Below are 21,223 nucleotides of genomic sequence, written 5' to 3'. Positions count from 1 at the left end.
TGGATGACCAAGATAAGACAATTACAGATCAAGATCCACCAAGTTTGTCAGAACACAATGAAACGAAATCACCTTATGCGATCGCCTACGCCTGACTAACTAGCATCTTACTTTCAAAAGCCACTTCAAAAGATTCAACTTTTTAGAAGTCTCCCAGAAAACTTTTCTATAAAATTGTTTTTGTATCTTATTTTGCAACCATATTGGCGTAAAAAACACAAGCGATTCGGATTATCTTGTCTTTCTATTGAATGTTTAATTAAGGGGGTTAGAGAAAGCCCTCAGACATCTTGCAGCTCCACAGAATTCACTAAACATTCAAATGCAACCAATTTTTCTCCTCTACATCTACTCCTCATATCATGGAATAGTTATCTTTATTAAACGTCTAATCTAACACTTTTCATGGTCTTGCGAGTTCGTCTCTGATGCATCAATGATCTGCACCTTGTCAAACTTGTCAAACTTGTCGCCACTCTCCCTATCATCATCATATACAATGTCAGCTTCGTCAATATTACTTTTGGGTCCTTGGTACCACTTGTGTGCATCAACAAGGAACCAAATGGACACAATTAGAATCGATCCGAAATAAACCAATACTGTCCAATTCATTTCCTTTGGATTCAAATCTTTACCCCTGACGGTGGGGAAGCACAAGATGGGGATCATCAAAGTTATGAACCCAACAGATAGCCACCCAACAGGCTCTGAAAATCTACCCAAATTCCATGGTCCTGGTTTGAATGTATTTCTAGCGCATGTAATTTTGAGCAATGTTGGCATTGTAAACGAAATGAACCCTGATATACCACCAACGGAGAAAGTTGCACCGATAGCTACATCACCAGCGAAAAGCAACAATAACAACAACTGACCTAGGATAACATTGATGACAACTGCCCATATTGGAGTTTGTGTTAATGGTGAAACGCGCTTCCAGATGTTTGATCCTGGAAACAATCCATCTCTTGAATATGCATACGTCACTCTTGAAGCTGCTAGTAAACAACTTTGAGCCATTGAAAATGATGACACAACAGTAAATGAAGTTGCAGCCAACACCAATTTCTTCTCGATAATTTGGGTCAAGTAAGTGACAAATGGCTGCCCTAATCCTTGTGGATCTGCTGATATTTCATCAAGATTAACAACCGTGTATGCGATTGCAATCATGAATACAAATCCAACAAGTCCTCCAATGGAGCTGGTCAATACAATTGCACGAGGTACATTGACTGCAGCATGAGCACACTCTTCAGCCAAATGGAATGGTGAATCGTATCCTGACATTGCCCAAATGACACCCATGAATGAAATCAAAAATGAGATTCCTTGTGGCCATTCAGCTTGATTATACAAAGACCAAGCTACTCCATTGGGGTTGTACTTTGTAGTCACACCCTCATTCAATTCCATTCTCTTGTTTCCAGCTAGAATCATAATGAACACAATAGTCAAAAATATAATGTTGCAAAATGCACCAACTGAACTGACGCGTCCTGCCCATTTAGCCGGCAATGAACAAATGAAACCGCAAAACACCTGAATACCAGTGGCTAGTCCATACACATGCCCGTTGGAAGGAGTATAGTTTCCATCAGTAAACGAATACAACGCCAAGATCAAACTAGCACAAGAATAACACACTGAAGGAGCAGCAGTGATTTGACATAACCAATTAGTCCAACATGTAAACCACGTCAAGTATGATTTGTACCGTGGTGGAGCCAACTGAGATACAACATATGGAGTTCCAGCAGAACAGGGAAACGCCGACGCCACTTCTGCCATTGACAATGCCACTGTCGTGATGAATACCATGGCAACTAACCACGGCACGGGCGACATACCAATGACCAATTGCTGGTAGTCGAAAGTAGCTGCTATTGAGGGTAAGAGACCCAACATTGAAAAACTGACTGAAAATACCGTCCATAATGAGAACTCCCTCTTCAATTCTTGCTTGTACCCCATTGCTAGTATCATAGCTTCATCTTCATTCACTTCGTGATCCACATTGATGGTAATGCCTCGGTGTGATAGTATTGATGTTACTGGTAATGCGTCGACATGCACTTGTGATACTATTGGATGTATACCCAGCTGCCCAGTTGCAACTGGTGACATAGTTTTCTTGCTATCTTTGGGGTGCATTTTGTTTGACTGACGATCTTAGTTGAGAAAAAGAAAAAAATAAAATTAGATAATGGATGTTTCTCAAACGGTTTAGAAGATGTACAATCTTTCCAGATATATATATGTATATATATGTATGTAGATTGGTGGAAATGACTAGTGTGTACTTAGCGGAATAACGAATTATAGCACCTAAGAAAAAGAAATGCGAAAGGAATATAAGATAAACTTTTTTTTTTTTTTTTATTAATAAAGTTTTTGCTATTGTTTTACTTCTCTTGTGAGGCGAAATACAGAGAAAGATCAAACGTTAAATGGGCGGTTAATTTGGAAAGATAAGAAGGGAGATGATGATGATGATGATGAAAAAAAAAAAAAAAAAAAAATTAAAAATTGAATTAAATTAAATTTCCATCTTTGTGTTGGATTGAATATTAGAAACAACCAAAATTTCTTTTGACTTGGAAAGAGAGAGAGACAGGGGAACGGGTGAATTTTGAAATCGTCTGGACAGGTGCGAAAGCAGAAGCTTTTACTCCGAGTACAATACATCAAAACAATATGTACAGTCATACCAGAGACACATTGATACTATTTAATTGTCAACTTCTTATGTATTTGTTGTGCATGATGTTGTTGATTTCAGTGTATTCAAGCAACCCCCCCTCCTTTAGATCTACAGTAGGTCTTGGAAGAGGAGATAAGTAGTCTCCACCTTTTATCTTTGGGACTTCGACCCCAAAACATACGTTGCACAAACGCCTATTCAAATGACCCCGTCATAAGATTGAGATTAATGCGCTCCATCATTCTAAGATTTACCTGATTTGGAAATGCGCCGCTTACATTTTGGGAAGGTGTTGATGCGCTTACGTAATCGTAATTGGAGATCCCTCAAAGTGTAATAACACTTGCTGCAAATGCAAAAGAAGAGCGGGTTTCTTCACATCACCTAATCTTGACCATGGGCCATTCATTTAAGCTCCACATGGATGACGAAGGTGAATCATGTCAACTGTTTAATCCAAACTATCCTTAGCTTTTGATGATTTGAAAAGAAGAAAAAATAGAGAAAACGTGTCAGGACTTTTTTTGCGCGTCTGGTGGTTTCTGATGAGATTATTATTGTCTCTTTCTTTTTTTTTCTTTTCAAATGTGGTGGTTATATACTCCATCTTTGGGACAGAACAGGTATAGCCTCATCATTTGGTGATGAGATCAATAAGCCTACAATGGAACGTCTACTTACTACTAGTACTCACTAACATCGTTGGATTTGTGCTATTTCTATGTGGGTTCTTTCCTTCTAAAGTTGTTTTACCCGGTACCAATACGTTTCTTCAACAAGATTTAAACCACCAGTCGCCGTTCCTAGATACCAAAAGCAAGCCACAATTTGAAAAGTTGATCTTAATGGTGGTTGACGCAATGCGTGCGGATTTCTGTTTCAGCGAGGAGTCAAACTTCCAGTACTTGCATCAACTCATCAACGACGGACATGCAATTCCACTCACCACATTTTCAAACCCGCCAACCGTAACCCTACCTAGACTCAAGGGGATCACAACTGGGGGAACTCCCAGCTTTCTTGATGCTATATTGAATGTTGCCGACGATTACGATGATTCTCAAGGATTACATGCCCAAGATTCTTGGGTTCATCAATTTAAGCAACTCAACAAGAGCATCCACTTTTTTGGTGATGACACTTGGTTGAAATTGTTTCCTACTGAATTTGGTGAGTTTGAAGGGACAAATTCGTTCTTTGTGAGTGATTTCACTGAAGTTGACAATAATGTCACTCGTCATTTGGATCATCAACTTCTGTCGAACCTGAACTGGGATGCATTGATTTTGCATTATCTTGGATTGGACCACATTGGACATAAGGGTGGTCCACATTCAACGTTTATGAAGCCAAAACAACAAGAAATGGATCTGATTTTGAAAAGACTATACAAACACACTCAACAGAATCAAGATACATTGATTGTGCTTATGGGAGACCACGGAATGAATGAGGTGGGCAACCACGGTGGCTCTTCAGCTGGAGAAACATCAGCTGCTATGGCATTTATATCTCCGAAATTTAAGGTCTCAAATGCTAAAGCTCCCCTTCCACTGTCAACGGATTACTCATATTACGATAAGATTTTCCAAATTGATCTTGTTCCTACGTTATCTAGTCTTTTCAGCTTTCCCATTCCCAAGAACTCACTAGGTGTAATAGCCAGAAGGATTCTCAATCTCTGGCCAGAGCACCAAAGGAGACAGATTATTCTTGAAAATTGTTTCCAAGTGATGAGTTTATACGAGGCAAAAAATGGACCAACTGGTAGTATTTGGAATACATGGGAGGATTTACAAAGAGGCGAGCGTCCAATAGATGACTACTACACATTCCTAGAGGAAGTTCAACTGGAATTGGCGTCATCGGCAACCAACTATAACTACACATACATTTACATTGGAACAGGGCTAATTTCTTTAGCAGCATTGATCACAATTGCTGTTTTCAACTTGTATTTTTTTTCAGTTAAACAGATCGCCACATACGTCATTATCTCATTTGAATTATTTGTTGGCATTTACTCAATTCATTTCCACGGTTCTTCATTAATTGAAGAAGAACATCAAATTTGGTACTTTGCCACCTCAATAGCCATACTTGCATTTGGAACATACTATTTCAAAGTATTTGAGTCAAGGTCCAAATTCCAATGGTTTTTGATGTTACTTGTATCTACAAGAGTACTAAAAGGTTGGAACAATAGTGGACAAAAATGGTTTTCTGAAGGAACTGCAGCAAATTATTTGTTCAACCACAATCAGACCTTGCTTTGGGTACTTATTACCTTAACGTACGCTGCACTTGGAGTTGCCATCACCACGCAAGGGAATCCAAACTGGTTCTTGAATGCGTTGAAAACTAAAAAAGTTCCAAATATATCGATAGATTCGGCAATAGTCAACATTTGCGTGATTATGGCAATATTTGTATCGTTTCTGTTCAAGCTTGTGCTGTATTACATTGATGGAAATGTTCCTCCAGGTGTTTTCGATCTACTCTTGTGGTTGGTTTTGGAGAACCACAATGTCGATTTGGCTACGTTGGATATCGAAGATATCGACGTCAAATTTAAACTACAAAACATAAGCATTCAATTGGCTAAATACACTACCATATCAACAGTTGGGGCGATTGTTTTAATCTTGATTAGTCGTCGTCTTCAAAAAAGATATAGTGGGACCATCACCGACATCTCCAATATAATCACCTTGTACTTGATCAATCAAACTAGACATGCAAACATACCCGTATACTTGGTGCTTTTCGTGGCCAAATTTACACTCGCAAAGTTGATACACCTGACATCAACAAATGTAAAAAAATTCATCATTGATAATCACATCATATCCACAACATTCCTATGCTTATGCTTGCAAAATCTAACATTTTTCTCAATGGGGAACACCAACTCTTTAGCCACAGTTGACTTATCAAACGCATACAATGGAGTTCAAAACTATGATGTTCTCGTGGTGGGTGTGCTTACATTTATATCCAATTTTGCTGGTCCAATATACTGGTCCTTAGCATCGTTACAGTTGATTTACGAACCTGGGGTGAGTAGCTTCAGTGGTGCTTCACCTACAGACCTCACTTCGTATCCACGACTCAAGTATCGTGTCTTGTTGACAAAGTCCTATTTGACTTTGTTGTTGTACACTGTTTCAGCTGCAAATCTAGTTGCATCGTGCATCAATTTACGATTCCATTTATTTGTGTGGACGGTATTTTCACCAAAGTTGTTGTATTTCGCAAGTTGGTTGATTTTAATTAATGTATTAGTTGACTTGGTGAGTGCTGGTTTTTTGATATCCTTGTAGAATTACGGACAATCTTTTTTTTTTCTTTTTAAAAAAAAAGAAAAAATTATTTGGTACTATAGAAGTATAACTCTTTACTGTAATAACTGATCTCTATAATGTGGTTGGTTGTTGATGAATTTGGCAGCTCTTCTATCGTTGACATCTTCTCTCTTCTTTTCGTTTCTCCATGTCCTCTTCTTACTGGCCAATTCTTTCCTATCTTGAAGAGTCAACATGTGTCTCGTCTCAGCAGCGATAACAGTTCCTTGACCTTCAGATAAGATACGTTCAGGAGCAAGATTTTGTCTGTAGTATCTCGCATTGGAACGGTGTCCAACGACGGCTCCCGAAGGAAGGATCAATTCGTTTCCATCTTGATAAATTGCATCTCTTTCACTAGATGGTAATTCCTCGTCGTCATCAATACTTTCAGCATCGCCTCCTTCCTCGTCTCCACTGACATCTTCCCACTCGCCATCTTCTTCGTCTCCAGCTTCACCTTCTTTCACAACGACATCGACATCGTCATCATACGTTGATGAAAAATCGTAAAAGTTTGAAATCTCCAATTTCTCATCCTCAGTTTCATACGGTATCCTCATATGTCTCTTTGTTTGCATGTGCTCTCTAGCAGCTTCCGTATTTCTCCCTTGGTAGTTACAAGCTATGCAGAAACCAAATCCAATCTTTTCAGCAAGATACTCAATTAATCCCTTCTTGTCCACCAAGTACAGTGCTTCTGGGATATATAAGCCGTGGTTCTTGAACATGTGCTCGGTGTTTTCATCAATTGTGGTGAAGTCTTGTTTCAATTTCGGATGACAGAATAAACATGTCGTTGGTGGGATCTCAACCTTATTAGAAAGTTTCTTTTGGAACTCTTTTTCTTCTGCTTGCTCGGGTGTCAACTCTGGTTCTTCATCTACGTTATGGTCTTGTGGCTGTAACTTCTCTTCAGCTAAATGTTCTGCCAGCAGCAGCAGCACAACCACTGAGCCATCCTGCACCTCTCCTTTTGCCTCCTGCTCAGCCAACATTGCCTTCCTTGCCTGTTCCAAAATTGCTCTCTTCTGCTGTAACAATGCCTCTTTTTCCTTTCGCCTCTGCTCCTTCTTTGTTTCTGTTCTTTCCTTGGTATCCTTCTGTGATTGCATCGAAGCAACTTTAGTGTTGAATAATTCCTCCGTTAATGGTGGTAATTGTGCAACTTTTCTTTTCAAGTTGTAACGATGCCAATCTGATTTCATGTGAACCCTTTGATCATTAGACTCAGGGAACTGTAAGTTACAAGTATTGCAAGTAAACATCCTTGTTGTTGTTGTTAGTTGTTGTTGTTGTTGTTAGTTGAAGGAGAAGGAAGGTAAACTTGTTAAGGTGTTTGATTTAAGGGAAAAGGATGTGCGATGAGGTTGAGATTTCGCATTACTCTGCAATTTTTTTTTTCTTTTTCTCTTCCTTTTCCCTTTCCCAAAGGCACACATAACCTACCCACAGTTCATCAACCGAATCTGACTACGGATAAATATGCTGACAGAAGAACAAGATATATTCAAAGACGTGCTTCCAAAACTAATGGGAACTATACGTGCAGCGACTGCATTGGGTGCTCAGGATGTGAATTTCTACAAATCTGTCGACTCAAACATTAGTCAACAAATTGATAAACGAGGGATGAATCTCCTAACCATCACAAATGACTTGCTCAGGACTGCATCATCTCAAAGTAGTCCAGTGGATTCAGTACGGTTTGGACAAGAGAACATCTCAAGTGAATCATCTTGGAACCCTGTCAGCAATGTCATTGATTCGATCTTTGAAAAGATAGATTTCAACTTTGATCAGCTCAACAAGAAGCAAACTGGAGGAGAACAGAAACAATACCTTGAGGATGGAAACAACCTGATTTCAAACGAGCAAATCCAACGAATTGAAAAGCCGCAATTGAAGTTTAAAGTTCCTGTTGATAACTCAGAGCAAGAGCCTTTCAGGCCGAAAATTACTAATAAAGTAAATGCCTTGCAACCCTGGGAATCAGTTAATAAACTCACGAACCCTGCCCCAATTTATGAAGAGTCTGTGGAGATTGTTGATCCTCCTTACTATGCACATCCATACGAGTTTGAGATTGACTCTCAGCCGTACCCTGACTCCATATTGAAAAAGGCAGAACCTATCCCGCCACAAGACTGGAGCAGCACAACTGCAATTTGGGTTGATACAGTAGATGGTTTAAATGAAATGATAGAGGAGTTGCTGAAACTGTCCGAGATAGCAGTTGATTTGGAACACCACGACTACAGATCTTATTATGGTATTGTTTGTTTAATGCAGATTTCAAATCGTGACAAAGATTGGATCATTGATACATTAGTTTTGAGAGATGACTTGACATCTTTGAACAAAGTGTTTACCGATCCTAATATCGTGAAAGTGCTTCACGGTGCGTTTATGGACATTATATGGTTGCAAAGAGATTTGGGATTGTATATTGTCTCATTATTCGACACATATCACGCATCTAGACAATTGGGATTTTCAAAATTTTCATTGCAGTATTTACTAGATACTTTTGCTCATTTCAGAACTTCGAAAAAATACCAGCTAGCTGACTGGAGAATAAGACCACTACCAAAGCCAATGTTGGCTTATGCAAGATCGGATACGCACTTTTTACTATATATTTTTGATCAGCTTCGGAACAAATTGATTGATAGTGATAAACTTGCACGTGTGTTGTTTGACTCAAGACAAGTTGCTAAAAGAAGATTTGAGTACACCAAATACAGACCTTTATCCACTAACCTTGGAAGCAAAGTTTCATGTCCTGTAATGGCCGCTAATCCAAGCGAACCTTGGGGCTCAATAATGTACCAGTACAATGTGCCTTCCTTCAAGAGAGCAGTAGTTGAGCAGTTGTACAAGTGGAGAGACTTGGTCGCAAGAGAAGCAGACGAGTCAGTGAGATACATCATGCCAAATCAATTGCTCGTTTCTTTGGCCACTTTGGAATCTCCTGTTGATGTGGGAAAAGTTCTCAATGTGCCGTCATACGTCTCGGAGCATGTTCGGCGAAACGCAAGGGAGCTAGCGGAGTTGATTGATAGGACTTTGAAAGAAAGTGAGCAGAATGACTGGGCGTTGGTTGACAAATGGAACAATCTGTCGAAAGCTCAGGTAGAGGAGCAAAATGTGGATGTACGGGATGTTAATGGATTGTTGGAAACTTTGTTACTGAATTCTTCTGCATTGTTTGATGGTGGCCCCCTATTGAGTGATAGGTCATCCTTGGCTATTCCTGAAGTGCGCGAGACACGGAACTATACCTATGAGTTCACTAGTCAAGGTATCAAGAAACATGATTTTGGCAAAGAGAGCATAACACTCAAACACAAGTTGTGGCAAAAATTGTGCGAGGTTGATGGCATCAGATCGATTGCTGAAGAAGAATTGGAGTCCGAATCTGGAGAAGAACATGAACCGAGTGAAGCCACTGAATCCACCGGAGCCAGCTCTAGCAATGAGAGACCCAAATCAGGTCAAAAAGTCTTGTTCAGTAAAGACGAAGACATCAATCCCGATGAGTTGATTGCACTTCGCAAGACAAACAAGAATTCTAAGAGAAATAGTAACCAGCTTGTTCAATATAATGAACCAAGTGTAGATTATGCCAATGCTGATAAGATCCTCATTGATCCGAAAAAGAGTGACAAGAGAAACAAGAAGAGGTCGTTTGATCCTTACAGTAGGGACTCGGCTGGACCCAAACCGGCAAAGAGAAAGAAGGTAATTACGGGAGGAAAGACATCTACTTATAAGTTGAAACAGAGCAGGTTGAAGAATAAGTAACTTTTCTGTTAGATTATAGAGGAATGCATTCAATAAACTACCCATCCTAAGATTTCTCATTTCAATGTGGCTAATAATAGGCGTGATACCAAATTTCCCAACAAGAGACAGTACATAATATAGCTCCTGTTGTCCATAATATTATATAAACAGCAATTTGGATTTTTGCAGCGCGTTTGGATGTGGCTGACCAAAAGCAGTGGGAATCAAGAATTTGTTGTCGGTGTTGTGTTGGTGTAGTAACATCATCATCGTCAACGGTTTCCATCTCGTTTCTTTCAAACGTGTTGTTTTTTATCATTCTTCCAAGTTTGATAACTCTTTTTATAGTGGAGCTTGTTGATAATATGCTTGAGATGGAAATGACTTCTAGAAAAATAAAGAAAGGAGCCCCGATCTCTTGGCCGGAGCCTAAGCGTTGTTTCGACTCGATGATGGATTGAAATGTAGCAATCGGAGGCATGTTAGCAAATAAATAATGATAAAGAAGAAGAAGAAGAAGAAGAAGAGTTTCAAATTTTGAAATTCTACTCTGTTTTTTGTCGATGTATATATACCAATACTAATTGTAGGATCCTTCTGTTTCAATGTTATGCTGCAAAAAAAAAATGCACAAAAAACACTTCATTTACGTTTCCAATTTTTGTGCAACATGTATTTGCCTTACGCGGTTTGAGGTGTGTGTGCAAAGTAGATGCCATAAGCTATGCCGTAAGAGAATAAGAGGGCAAGAATATCTCTGTAAGAGTGTGCATTGTTATGAAGTATAAAAGCTAAGCCTTTCAAGTAAATGCTTTCTCTAATCTTATTACAAGAAACTGTCCCCAAGCGCATCTGAAAGGATCTTTTCCCACGCCAGAAAGGTCTGGAAAAAAATGGCTCCTACAAAGTAACTCTATACCACGGTATGAGACTGTCTCAAAGCTATCTTTGAAAGGTGAACTCTGTTCCACTTACTCTTTTCAAAGGGAAGTAATTATATAGCCTTCGAAAGCTTCGGGTTATTATTTTTGAGTTTATATTTTCCTTGAACAAAAATTAGACAACAACCTACTTATACATGTACTCTACTGCGATGAATCTCCACGATTTACCAATCGAGATCCTTACAAAGGTACTCCCAATCCAGACTAACTTGACTCGTTTTTCACAAGGGACAATCATCAAATGGCTCAATTTGCTTCCCCAACGTCAACTGTTTGAAGTACTAGTTCAAGCAGGGGTGGGCATAGTTATTTCCAAAAATTATGGAACATTCCATATTGAAAAAGAGCCAGGAGTCAGTCAATTGTGGGCTGTAGGGGCCATGAATATCACATTGGCCGAGAAACTGGAGTTGAACAAGCTTTTCCAGGATGTGGTATATCTTCATTTTGGGTCATCAGCGGCGAAAGAGTACTTTGGCAAGTACTTGATATTTCAATTTCAGATAGTGGAGGACCTTCTTGTCAAAAATTGTGACCTCTTTCGATTGATGAGGATATGGAGTGGAGATGAATGCATTATTAATTACACCAGGATGTGTTTCTTTGGATGCAATAGTAGTGGTAGACACGCAAAAATTTTATATCCTTTAATGTTGGATGCCGAACATGAATATATTGAAAAGTTCTGCTACTCTATGCTAAAAATCAATTCAGACACTTGGTCTAGAACATTGAGGTTTTGCTATTCTTTATTAGCTCGAATCAGATCAATTGAGGTGATCGTGACAATCAAGCAATACAGACGGTTTGTTGAACGCATGTTAGAGTGTGGATCAAAATTTCATTTATGCCCAATTTCACTATGTGTTAAGATTACATCGAACACAACAGACCTGAACAACACCTTAACTAATCATAGCATTGACAACACCCTTCCCAACGATTTCCCCATCAAATGGATAACCAATGTTTTTTGGTTTACATAATGTGCGCTTCTTTAGTTTGCATATGTTTGCACAAAACACTCAAATAAGTCAACTTGCCCTATTATTATACCAAATGAAACGCTTGACCCAGCTTGACTTGAGTTTTTGGCAAATTGGACGTTCCGGAAATTCCCAAAATGATGTGGCCTCAAAAGCAACCTCTCGCTATTCAGCTCAAATGTAGTCTCATGAATTACTTTCAAGTCTGGCCCCGGCGAAATACTGTTGAAAAATGGTGGCTTTCTGTTCTGGACGACCATGTGTTATTGAACTATGCGAGGAGCATGCAATCAAAAAGCAAGCTCATGGGTCTAGTACTATTCCCAAAGCCTGTACACGAGAAGCGTAAGTTCAAGTCTCGGGCTCGCAAAATGATAAAACAGACCAAAAAGACGAGCTTGTAGTCAAAGCAAGACAATCGAAGTTGCTCACATGTATTATGTTGAGCCAATCAACACATTCAACTCCTCTTTGGACACTGGGATCATCACACCCTCAACATCTTTGTTGCATATAGCACAACCAGATTTTTTTTGTACTTTATAACGATTCAAAAAGCAAGATTGGCAAAATAAATGGCCACATTGAGTCTTGATTGGACTCTGGTAGTCTTTCTTACATAGTATGCATTTGAACGGCGTGGCTGTGGTGGTTGTGGTATCGTTCATCTGCCGATCTTTCTTTCCTTGCTTACTGTTCACGACAATGTCTTCCCAATCTTTCCTTATTGGTTTCTTTTGCCTAGATTCATCTCGTACGTGAAGAAATTTGCATGTGTCGCCGTATCCGCAGTACCCTGTTTGCTGGAAATCTTTGCATACGTCAGGCTGGAAGTCCATAAATGTTGTAATATTGATACTCTCAGGCACGGGCTTGATGGTTGATGGTTTTGTCACAGGTTGCTGGAAAGGCTCTTGTTTCTCATCATTTTTTGAGTTCTTTAGTAGCAGCGATGCTGTCGTTGATGCGAGGATGGGTGTCTTTGAGGACGATGATGTACTTGTGGTGGGGTTTGTCATTATCGATCGTTTGTAGATGCCAAGCTTCTCTTGTGGAGAAGTGTCTCCCTAATCGACATCTCCCAAACCAATTCTCTGTCTATCAGAGTTACTAGAAGTGTCCTCGAGTGGTGCCCTTTTTCTTTGTTTTGAACATGCGTGGGATGCCAATCGAAATCATCTCGTGGAGGCGGTTTGATGAAAATCTTTAAAAGATCGTGTCGTACTCAATATTCATAATTGGTGCGATACATTATAAGATGGGATGTGCGACACAGACGCGTTTTACTCTTCTTCCCCTCTCCCACCCCCCTAAACCGATCCACGACATCACTATGGTATTGCCATCACACCTACAAGGTAACTTGACCCCAACTGAGATCAATTTTCTAGCCGAAAATGAACTAATCACCATACTTCCTAGATATGCGATCAAAAAGATCAATCTCATTGGTGTATGTACCTCTACAAGAATTTACAATTCACAATATCTATACTAACAACAACACCACCACAACAGGCCACTGTTCCCAACTTACGAGCAATGAGACGAGAAAAAGTACCGCTTTGGGTTGCACTCATATTGAAAGCACAAGGCAAGTGCAATATAGTCCCTCCGAAATGGCTAAATGTCAATTACCTCAAGGAAAAATACGATGACGAGATAAGAAAACCAGCACAATTCAGTGATCTACCTTGGAACTGGCTTGAGCTTTCGAAAATATTACTCACGAAGGCACCTGATGACTTACCCGATGCTGTATCTGATCTACGCTCGATAATTCAAGATTTACGAGAGATTCGATTGATCAAGTCGCGCAAAGGTTTGAAAGAGTTGAATGAGTCAAATATTGCCTTGAATGGACTATCATTGATGGAGATTAATGAAATCCGCCCATTCGTTCTTCCAGTAATGAATAAGTTGCGGCAGTTGCATGATACTACGGTCAAGCATGATTCGGGGACAAATGAGGAGAACATGGCGGATGTTTCTGATGATGAGTGAAAGAGGGGTGGTGGGGGAGCAGACCTCAATTGTAGACGAGTACGGAGTCTTACATGTGTGGTATATTCCGGAACCATTCTTTTGTAGGTATGCACTAATACACACATATCAATCGGGGTAAAGTGTGTAGATCAAATATTACCGCGTTTAAATCCAATTTGATTTTCACATCTTCCGCTTCGTAAGTTTTGACTCACCAACTTCTCTCCCTCTTCTCCCCTCAGCCTCGCCCCCCCTTCGATGAGCAAGCTAAAAGCACTAAACCGGCAATTTATATCCAATATAGAAACACACAAAGCAGTTACTGATGCCAAGAGAAACCTAATATTGTCCATCTTGAAATCAACGACAACAAAAAGAGAGGCCAAAAATTACTTGACAAAGTATCAAAATCAATTCGACTTTAGTGATTTGGAGTTTAACAACGTTAGTAATGAAATCAAGCCATTGAATAAAAAAGAGAATCAACGGGAGCTATTCATCCAGCGATTCTTGAATCGACAAAATCCATTTGTTGGTATTTACGATGAAGATGACAGAAAGTTGAAGAAAATCCCGCTAAGATTGGCAATTTTCAAAATCAAATTCACCACAATTACAAAACTACAATGGTCAGGTATAGCTGAGTCGTTCAAAAGATTGATCAAATTGGGGATACTGCCAATAATCTTGCTAGATTTTGACCATTTGCTTGACTCTACATTCAAGAATAACGAGTTGTACATCATGGACCAATCAAACAAATTGTTGAATCGTCTTGGCAACCCCGAGGATCAAGACCATTTCCAGGTTACAATATTGCGGTCTTTGTTTACGAAAGCTGATGGGCACCTTTCGATAGACAGTTTGGAACTGATTTTGATTCCATTGTATCAGGGCACCATTCCGATCCTTCTACCAATTGCATACAATGTGAATACCAGCACGCAAGAGTTTTTGAAAAGCAACTCGTTGCTATTTGCATTATGCTCAGCTTTGGTGGAGAAAAGAACAACAAACCTCTTGTCGATTGAGAAAATCATCATGATTGACCCACTAGGTGGAATTCCATCCATCGAAAGGAACCAAACAAGTCATGTATTTATCAATTTATCGCAAGAGTACTCGGATATTTTATCTGAACTTTATATTGGACACATAAGTCCCAAATTACGTGATTTGCACGTAAGCAATTTGGACAGCATGAATGAGATACTCAGCTTCATTCGTGACAGATCTGGGAACGATGAAACTACTGGTATTATCACTACGCCCGAAATTATGTCGATTAACAATGATCAGTTGAATCCAATAATATACAATGTACTTACTGACAGATCAATCATTTCTTCCTCGTTGCCCAGTCTGAATAAGCGCACACCACAAGTATCTACCACAATCATCAAGAAGGGAGTCAATGTGCAAATACTAGACCAGGACAATTACCCGGGTGAATTCACAATGGCTAATTTATTTAATGACAAATTGGTAGACAAGTCCAAATTAGTTGCCTTGTTGAATGACTCGTTTGGAAAATCCCTTCAAGTTGACGAGTACTTTAAGCGCATAGACAAGAACTTGGCCACTTTTATTCTTGTTGGTGATTACGACGGAGCTGCTATACTAACCTGGGAAAAGAGCCCCCACAGAAATGGTAAGGTTGCATATTTGGATAAATTTGCAATTGCCAAACGCAATCAGGGTCTTCCTGGGTTGGCCGATATTATATTCAAGATTATACTACAATCGCACCCGCAGGAGTTGATATGGAGGTCAAGAAAAGTCAACCCTGTGAACAAATGGTATTTTGAAAGGTGTTGTGGATGTATGAGCTCGCCGGAATCGCAGTGGAAAATATTCTACACGGGCGACGTATTTGATAAGCGAATCGATCGGTTCAAGAGGAGGTCGATACCTCCTGGAGTGATCAATGTGGGAGAGAAGTTGAAGGAGTACTCTGATATATGCGAAGGTATACCACCCTCATTTAAATAGGTAGATGTTTATAGATGGAGCCAGTCATGAGCACTGGTACTAGTGGATTCCCGAATCCCAACAGAATTTGGTAAATGACACAAAAATGTTTCCGTAGACGCATTCTCACGATATTAATTGCGTTCGTTTTTATTTTTCTTTTCTTTCATATGCAATTGAAAGCTTACATTCAACAAAAAATTGCCCATGCAACCTATCACTCGCTTCTCTACTTTGCTAACTTAAGCCATGGTATCAGCGACTCAATCCACTATAAGACAAAGACAGAATCAAAACTCCACAAAGGACACCAAACAACAAGCACCCAAGTTAACTCTGGCACTGGACCCGGTTCCAACCGCCAGTAGTCCCCTTGCAAGAAGATTGGCTTACTATCACGAATTAGACGAGTGGCAAAAGGACAATCATTACATCCGGTCAGGCTACGTTCGAGGAACGTCTTCGTATTGGGAAAGTTTTAAATCGTTGGGATATTTGCACAATGAGACAGTTAACATTTACACCCACTTGGTACCTTCAAGCATCTCATTTTGGTTGATTTTATACTACATAAACTTTCAACTCCGGATATATGATAACTACTTGGGCGTATGGGAGAAATTAAATTTCATTCAATTTGGACTAGCATGCACATTTTGCATGTTTATGTCGTCCGTATTCCACACATTAAAATCGCATTCACATAAAGTTAGTAAATTTGGTAATCAATTGGACTATTTTGGAATCGTCATCTTGATTACATGCTCATTGATTTCAATCATCTTGTTTGCATATTATGATGAGCCTTGGGAGAAATGGATTTTTGTTGCATTGACCTTGTTTTTTGGAACTGTATGTACTGTTTTCACATTGCATCCGGAATTTTCCAAAAATTACTATCGGCCATTTAGGTCCACCATGTTTATTCTTTTTGGACTTTCTGGAGTTTTACCAGTTGCGTTTGGAATTTACAAATTTGGAGCTGTAACAACACTGGAACGATGCGGAGTCAAATGGTTGGTCTTAGAAGGGGTGTTTTATATCCTGGGCGCGGTGTTGTATGCAGCTAGATTCCCCGAGCGATTGACATATGTTGAGGAGGCGGATGAACATCTGTCGTTGCTCGATCCGAAAACTGGGAAATTTGATATTTGGGGACATTCACATCAAATATTCCATGTGTTTGTAGTGATTGCTGCGTATTGTCATTGGTTGGCGTTGGTGCAGTGTTATCACTATTTGCATCAACACATCTTGGTATAAAGTTTGTAGAGAGCGGTAGAAAGATAAAATATTTGGGTTATTTTGAAAAGAACTAGTCATTGTATGTAGAGAGAGAAAGAGAGAAAGAGAGAGAGAGAGAGAATTGCAGTTTCGACTCCTCAAAAAACACACATCCTTCAGCACAATCCCATGACTTGCGACATCAATCACTTGATAATTGTACCATGTCATGGAATCTACAAGCTTGGCGAGCCTCCAACAAAACAAGCTTCATGGTATTTAGCTTCGTTTCAGCTTGATGGAAACGATCATCTCTGTTTCCTAGATCACATTGAACAAGCCGTGGAACAACTTCAAAGCGACGCCAATTCATACTTGATCGTATCAGGAGGAGAAACCAAAAGGGAAGCAGGCCCCATCTCCGAAGCACTCTCATACTATACACTAGCAGCCGCGCAGATTGCTAAAAAGAAACAAATCGACGTAACTGATAGAATAACAACTGAAAACTATGCTCGTGATTCATTCGAAAATGTCATTTTCCTGATTTGTCGATTTTATGAAGTTTGGCAAAAATATCCAACGTATATAACCATCATCGGATTCGAATTCAAACGGGATAGGTTTCTAGATCTTCACTTGTCGCAAGCGTTGGGTTTCCCTAGTGACCGGGTAAACTATATTGGCAATAGTCCAAATCCCAATTTCACTACTAAAGAAGAGACAGAGCGGTATTTCGAAGACTTGCGGTCTAGTGAATACGCAAACGCAGTGCGAGAATTTAAGGCAGACTGGTACGGTGTTCAATCGAAATTGAGTAGCAAACGAAGGAAACGGAATCCGTTCTCGAGGCAGGCTGGTTACGCTTTGAGCAACCCTCCCCTAGCAGACTTTTTAGTGCAGTTAATGGTTGATCCAAATACAAGGACCAATGAGGAAATCAAGGAACTACTAAAAGATGCCCCATGGCGATGAATATAGAGGTTGTAAATTGTAAGAATTACTTGTGTCCCAACCAATTATTTTATTTTTTTTTTTTGAATAAATATCCTATACATTTATTTATATCTACAATTTTAGTTTCCTCTCTCTTTTTTCTTTTTAATTCTCCATTTTTTATCCAAAGCCCCCTTGCTTTATGCCTTTTGTTTCAAGCTTCTCCTTGCTTGGACAGCTTTACTCAATTTGGTCAACATGTCAACGGTAGTTTCCCAAGAAACACATCCATCAGTGATTGAAACACCGTACTTCAAAACATCCTTGTTTTGACCAGCTGGTGGCATTCCTTGTTTACCTTCATTGATATGTGACTCAATCATGACACCAATCAATGATTCGTCACCTTTGCTTATTTGTTCAGCAACAGTTTCCAACACGTGAGGCTGGTTTCTGTAATCCTTCTTTGAGTTGTCATGAGAGCAATCAACCATCAACTTGATGTTTGGATCGGTGGACTTGCTGATAGCTTCCTTAGCTGCCTTGACTGACTCAGCATCGAAGTTGGTGATTTGCTTACCACCTCTCAAAATTATGAAACAGGTGTCGTTACCTTTGGTGGTGGTGATGGCAGCAGTTCCATTCTTTGTGACGCCCATGAAATGGTGTCCCTTGGAAGAGGCTTGTACAGCATCCAAAGCAACTCTCAACCCACCATCAGTACCATTCTTGAACCCAATGGGGAAGCTTAAGCCAGAGGCCAACTCCCTATGTAATTGAGATTCGGTAGTTCTAGCACCAATGGCACCGAAACTCAAGAAATCCAGAAAGTATTGCGGCGATATCGTGTCCAACATTTCAGATCCAATTGGTAACCCAGCCTCAGTCAAGTCCGAGTATAACTGGCGTGAGATCCTCAATCCTCTGTTGATATCAAAAGAGTTGTCAACATCCGGATCATTGATCAACCCTTTCCATCCAACTGTAGTTCTTGGCTTTTCCAAGTAGGCTCTCATAATAATACACAAATCATCCTTCAACTCCTCACTCAATTTCTTTAAACGGTGTGCATATTCCAAAGCAGCTTTGGTGTCGTGAATGGAACATGGACCAACGATAACTAGACACCTATCGTCATTGCCTTTGAGAATTTGAGATGATTCGAAACGACCTCTAATGACAACGTCCAAGGACTTTGAAGTTGCTTTAATTTCGTTCTGCAAGACTACTGGGGCTACCAAAGCATCGTAGCCAAGAATCCTAGTGTCGTCGTATTCAGCTGGAAGTGGTGTATGGCTCATTATTGTAGAAGTATCGAGTATGGATGTTTCCTATGGGAAAGTATTGCAAACTTTTCTTTATTTTCTTAATTTCTTTTTTTTTTTTTTTTTTCGTTTTGCTTCCAGTGAAAAATTTCTCTCTTTTTTCAAAGATTGATGAGTGTGCTGTAAACAATAGTCACGCTCGGAGTAGTGTGGTTCGTGAAGAAACAAGTACAATTGAGACTACAGAAGAGGGAAAGAAAGAATTTAAGATGATGAACAGATGAAAAATTTTGAACTTAGAGTAGAGCTTTATATACAAGTAACTCTTGCAGAGCACAGTTTTGGGAAATGAGTCAATGTGCTTAATTATTTCACAAAGATCATCACAACGTGTGTGTCATAATCTTGTTGACTCTTTTTACTTTGACTTCCTATTTGGGTAGCATGTATACGACGTACTGCGCCAAGCCTGAGTTTATCTATTTTCTTGTAAAGTCATGTGACTGCTTCTGCTTGTGTCTTCTTTTGTGTAATTATTTACATTTTTACATAGAGAGAATCTTTTTTTATTTTTTTTCTTTTTTGGTTGGTGATTGCATATCAGATGTATGAGCTATCTAGACAGAACAGTCAAGGAGAAGGGGTTAGATTGTTTTTTAGTGCTCAACGAAGGTACACATTTCAAAATATACAACTAGAACGTCTTTCCCTCCTCAACAAACTCACCAATGTTCCCACTACAGAACAAAACAAAGATTTTCACTTCATTCTTTGTGTTTGGACTTTTGAACAACATACTTTATGTCATTATTTTATCAGCGGCTATTGATCTTGTTGGTTCGGCCACACCAAAGGGAGTGGTGTTGTTGGCCGATGTTATGCCTTCATTCACATTCAAATTAGTTGCTCCCTTTTTCATTCACCTTATACCCTACAAAGTACGATTATACTCCCTTGTGGGGTTATCGAGTTCCGGCATGTTGCTAATATCACTAAGCTCACAACAATCAATTGGCATCAAGATATTTGGCATCATGCTAGCGTCGTTGTCGTCAGGAATGGGAGAAGTGAGTTTCTTACAATTGACCCATTTCTACACCGGTGGCGATGCGAGTGGTGATAGCTCTGTGGGGATCAGTGGGTTCTCTAGTGGTACTGGTGGTGCTGGACTTTGTGGAAGCTTCTTGTTTATGTTGATGACAAATATGATGGGTATTCTGGTGACTGCTGTGTTGTTGATGTTTGCTGTTTGTCCATTGGGGTTCTTGGCGACTTATTACTTGTTGTTGCCTGCTCCTGACCATGAGTATCATGAAATTGCAGACACTGCGTTGGAAGACTCAAATGATGAAGGAATGGGGATTGACTTTAATTTTAATGGTCTGCAATTGCCCACAATCTCTTCCGTCGCACACCATTTTAAAACGACTTTGGGAAAAATCAAACCATTGGTTGTACCATTCATGCTTCCATTGAGTACGGTGTACATTTCAGAGTATGTAATTAATCAAGGAATTGCACCAACATTACTTTACCCGTTAGAAGATCTTCCGCATTGGTTGTTTACGTCGTACCGCGACATTTACGTTGTTTATGGGTTCTTATACCAACTTGGAGTATTCATTTCGAGATCGTCAATCTCATTTGGTGTTCGGATAAAGAAACTCCACGTCCTTTCCGTGCTTCAGTTTGTCAATGTCATCATCACCACCATTCAATCGGTGTATGACATTCCATTCACCACAATCTGGCCACTACTAGTGTTGATTTTATACGAAGGATTACTAGGAGGGTTTTCCTATGTGAACACGTTTGTTTCAGTAAGTGAAGGCGTTCCCAAGACCAAAAGAGAATTTAGCATGGGTTGTGTGAGTGTGAGCGATGGATTGGGAATTGCAATTGCCGGGTGTATAAACTTGTGGCTTGAAAGGAAATTGTGTGGCATGCAAGTGGATAGGGGAAGAGATTGGTGTTTGAATGGAGGATCAGCATAAGACTACTAAGTTTTTGAGTCTGCTCTATAGATTAGATAAGTTTTAAACTCAAGTAACCTTTTGCTAAATTTTCGATT

At 39.7% G+C, this 21,223-nt stretch overlaps 11 protein-coding genes across 11 annotated transcripts; 8 read left to right on the top strand and 3 right to left on the bottom strand. All coding sequences in view use genetic code 12, as the record gives it.

The window, feature by feature from the left end:
- Positions 1-393: 393 nt before the first annotated feature.
- On the bottom strand, positions 394-2,157 carry GPT1 (Gpt1p; the record flags this gene model as incomplete). Its single annotated transcript, XM_051753296.1, has 1 exon — positions 394-2,157. The coding sequence occupies one exon, from the start codon at positions 2,155-2,157 to the stop codon at positions 394-396; it is 1,764 nt and encodes a 587-aa protein (XP_051607699.1).
- Positions 2,158-3,351: 1,194 nt separating this feature from the next.
- On the top strand, positions 3,352-6,030 carry GPI7 (mannose-ethanolamine phosphotransferase; the record flags this gene model as incomplete). The annotated part of the gene is made up of 1 exon (XM_051753295.1): positions 3,352-6,030. The coding sequence occupies one exon, from the start codon at positions 3,352-3,354 to the stop codon at positions 6,028-6,030; it is 2,679 nt and encodes an 892-aa protein (XP_051607698.1).
- Positions 6,031-6,104: 74 nt separating this feature from the next.
- On the bottom strand, positions 6,105-7,319 carry REI1 (Rei1p; the record flags this gene model as incomplete). The annotated part of the gene is made up of 1 exon (XM_051753294.1): positions 6,105-7,319. The coding sequence occupies one exon, from the start codon at positions 7,317-7,319 to the stop codon at positions 6,105-6,107; it is 1,215 nt and encodes a 404-aa protein (XP_051607697.1).
- A 217-nt stretch (positions 7,320-7,536) lies between these two features.
- Positions 7,537-9,858, top strand: RRP6 (exosome nuclease subunit; the record flags this gene model as incomplete). The annotated part of the gene is made up of 1 exon (XM_051753293.1): positions 7,537-9,858. One exon carries the CDS (start codon positions 7,537-7,539, stop codon positions 9,856-9,858), a length of 2,322 nt encoding a protein of 773 aa, XP_051607696.1.
- Positions 9,859-10,918: 1,060 nt separating this feature from the next.
- Positions 10,919-11,770, top strand: KGF57_003832 (uncharacterized protein; the record flags this gene model as incomplete). Its single annotated transcript, XM_051753292.1, has 1 exon — positions 10,919-11,770. The coding sequence occupies one exon, from the start codon at positions 10,919-10,921 to the stop codon at positions 11,768-11,770; it is 852 nt and encodes a 283-aa protein (XP_051607695.1).
- Positions 11,771-13,225: 1,455 nt separating this feature from the next.
- PSF2 (DNA replication protein) lies at positions 13,226-13,774 on the top strand (the record flags this gene model as incomplete). Its single annotated transcript, XM_051753291.1, has 1 exon — positions 13,226-13,774. The coding sequence occupies one exon, from the start codon at positions 13,226-13,228 to the stop codon at positions 13,772-13,774; it is 549 nt and encodes a 182-aa protein (XP_051607694.1).
- Positions 13,775-14,014: 240 nt separating this feature from the next.
- On the top strand, positions 14,015-15,748 carry ARG2 (acetyl-CoA:L-glutamate N-acetyltransferase; the record flags this gene model as incomplete). Its single annotated transcript, XM_051753290.1, has 1 exon — positions 14,015-15,748. One exon carries the CDS (start codon positions 14,015-14,017, stop codon positions 15,746-15,748), a length of 1,734 nt encoding a protein of 577 aa, XP_051607693.1.
- A 228-nt stretch (positions 15,749-15,976) lies between these two features.
- On the top strand, positions 15,977-16,990 carry KGF57_003829 (PAQR-type receptor; the record flags this gene model as incomplete). Its single annotated transcript, XM_051753289.1, has 1 exon — positions 15,977-16,990. The coding sequence occupies one exon, from the start codon at positions 15,977-15,979 to the stop codon at positions 16,988-16,990; it is 1,014 nt and encodes a 337-aa protein (XP_051607692.1).
- Positions 16,991-17,140: 150 nt separating this feature from the next.
- KGF57_003828 (uncharacterized protein) lies at positions 17,141-17,926 on the top strand (the record flags this gene model as incomplete). Its single annotated transcript, XM_051753288.1, has 1 exon — positions 17,141-17,926. One exon carries the CDS (start codon positions 17,141-17,143, stop codon positions 17,924-17,926), a length of 786 nt encoding a protein of 261 aa, XP_051607691.1.
- A 161-nt stretch (positions 17,927-18,087) lies between these two features.
- ARO4 (3-deoxy-7-phosphoheptulonate synthase) lies at positions 18,088-19,188 on the bottom strand (the record flags this gene model as incomplete). The annotated part of the gene is made up of 1 exon (XM_051753286.1): positions 18,088-19,188. One exon carries the CDS (start codon positions 19,186-19,188, stop codon positions 18,088-18,090), a length of 1,101 nt encoding a protein of 366 aa, XP_051607690.1.
- Positions 19,189-19,880: 692 nt separating this feature from the next.
- On the top strand, positions 19,881-21,146 carry KGF57_003826 (amino acid transporter; the record flags this gene model as incomplete). The annotated part of the gene is made up of 1 exon (XM_051753285.1): positions 19,881-21,146. The coding sequence occupies one exon, from the start codon at positions 19,881-19,883 to the stop codon at positions 21,144-21,146; it is 1,266 nt and encodes a 421-aa protein (XP_051607689.1).
- Positions 21,147-21,223: the final 77 nt, after the last annotated feature.

The sequence above is a fragment of the Candida theae genome (assembly GCF_024610275.1).
Source record: "Candida theae strain CBS 12239 chromosome Unknown scaffold5, whole genome shotgun sequence".
NCBI classification, from domain to species: Eukaryota; Fungi; Ascomycota; class Pichiomycetes; order Serinales; family Debaryomycetaceae; genus Lodderomyces; species Lodderomyces theae.
The sequence above is the reverse complement of the archived record's forward strand: the minus strand, read 5'-3'. Positions and strand labels throughout refer to the sequence as shown.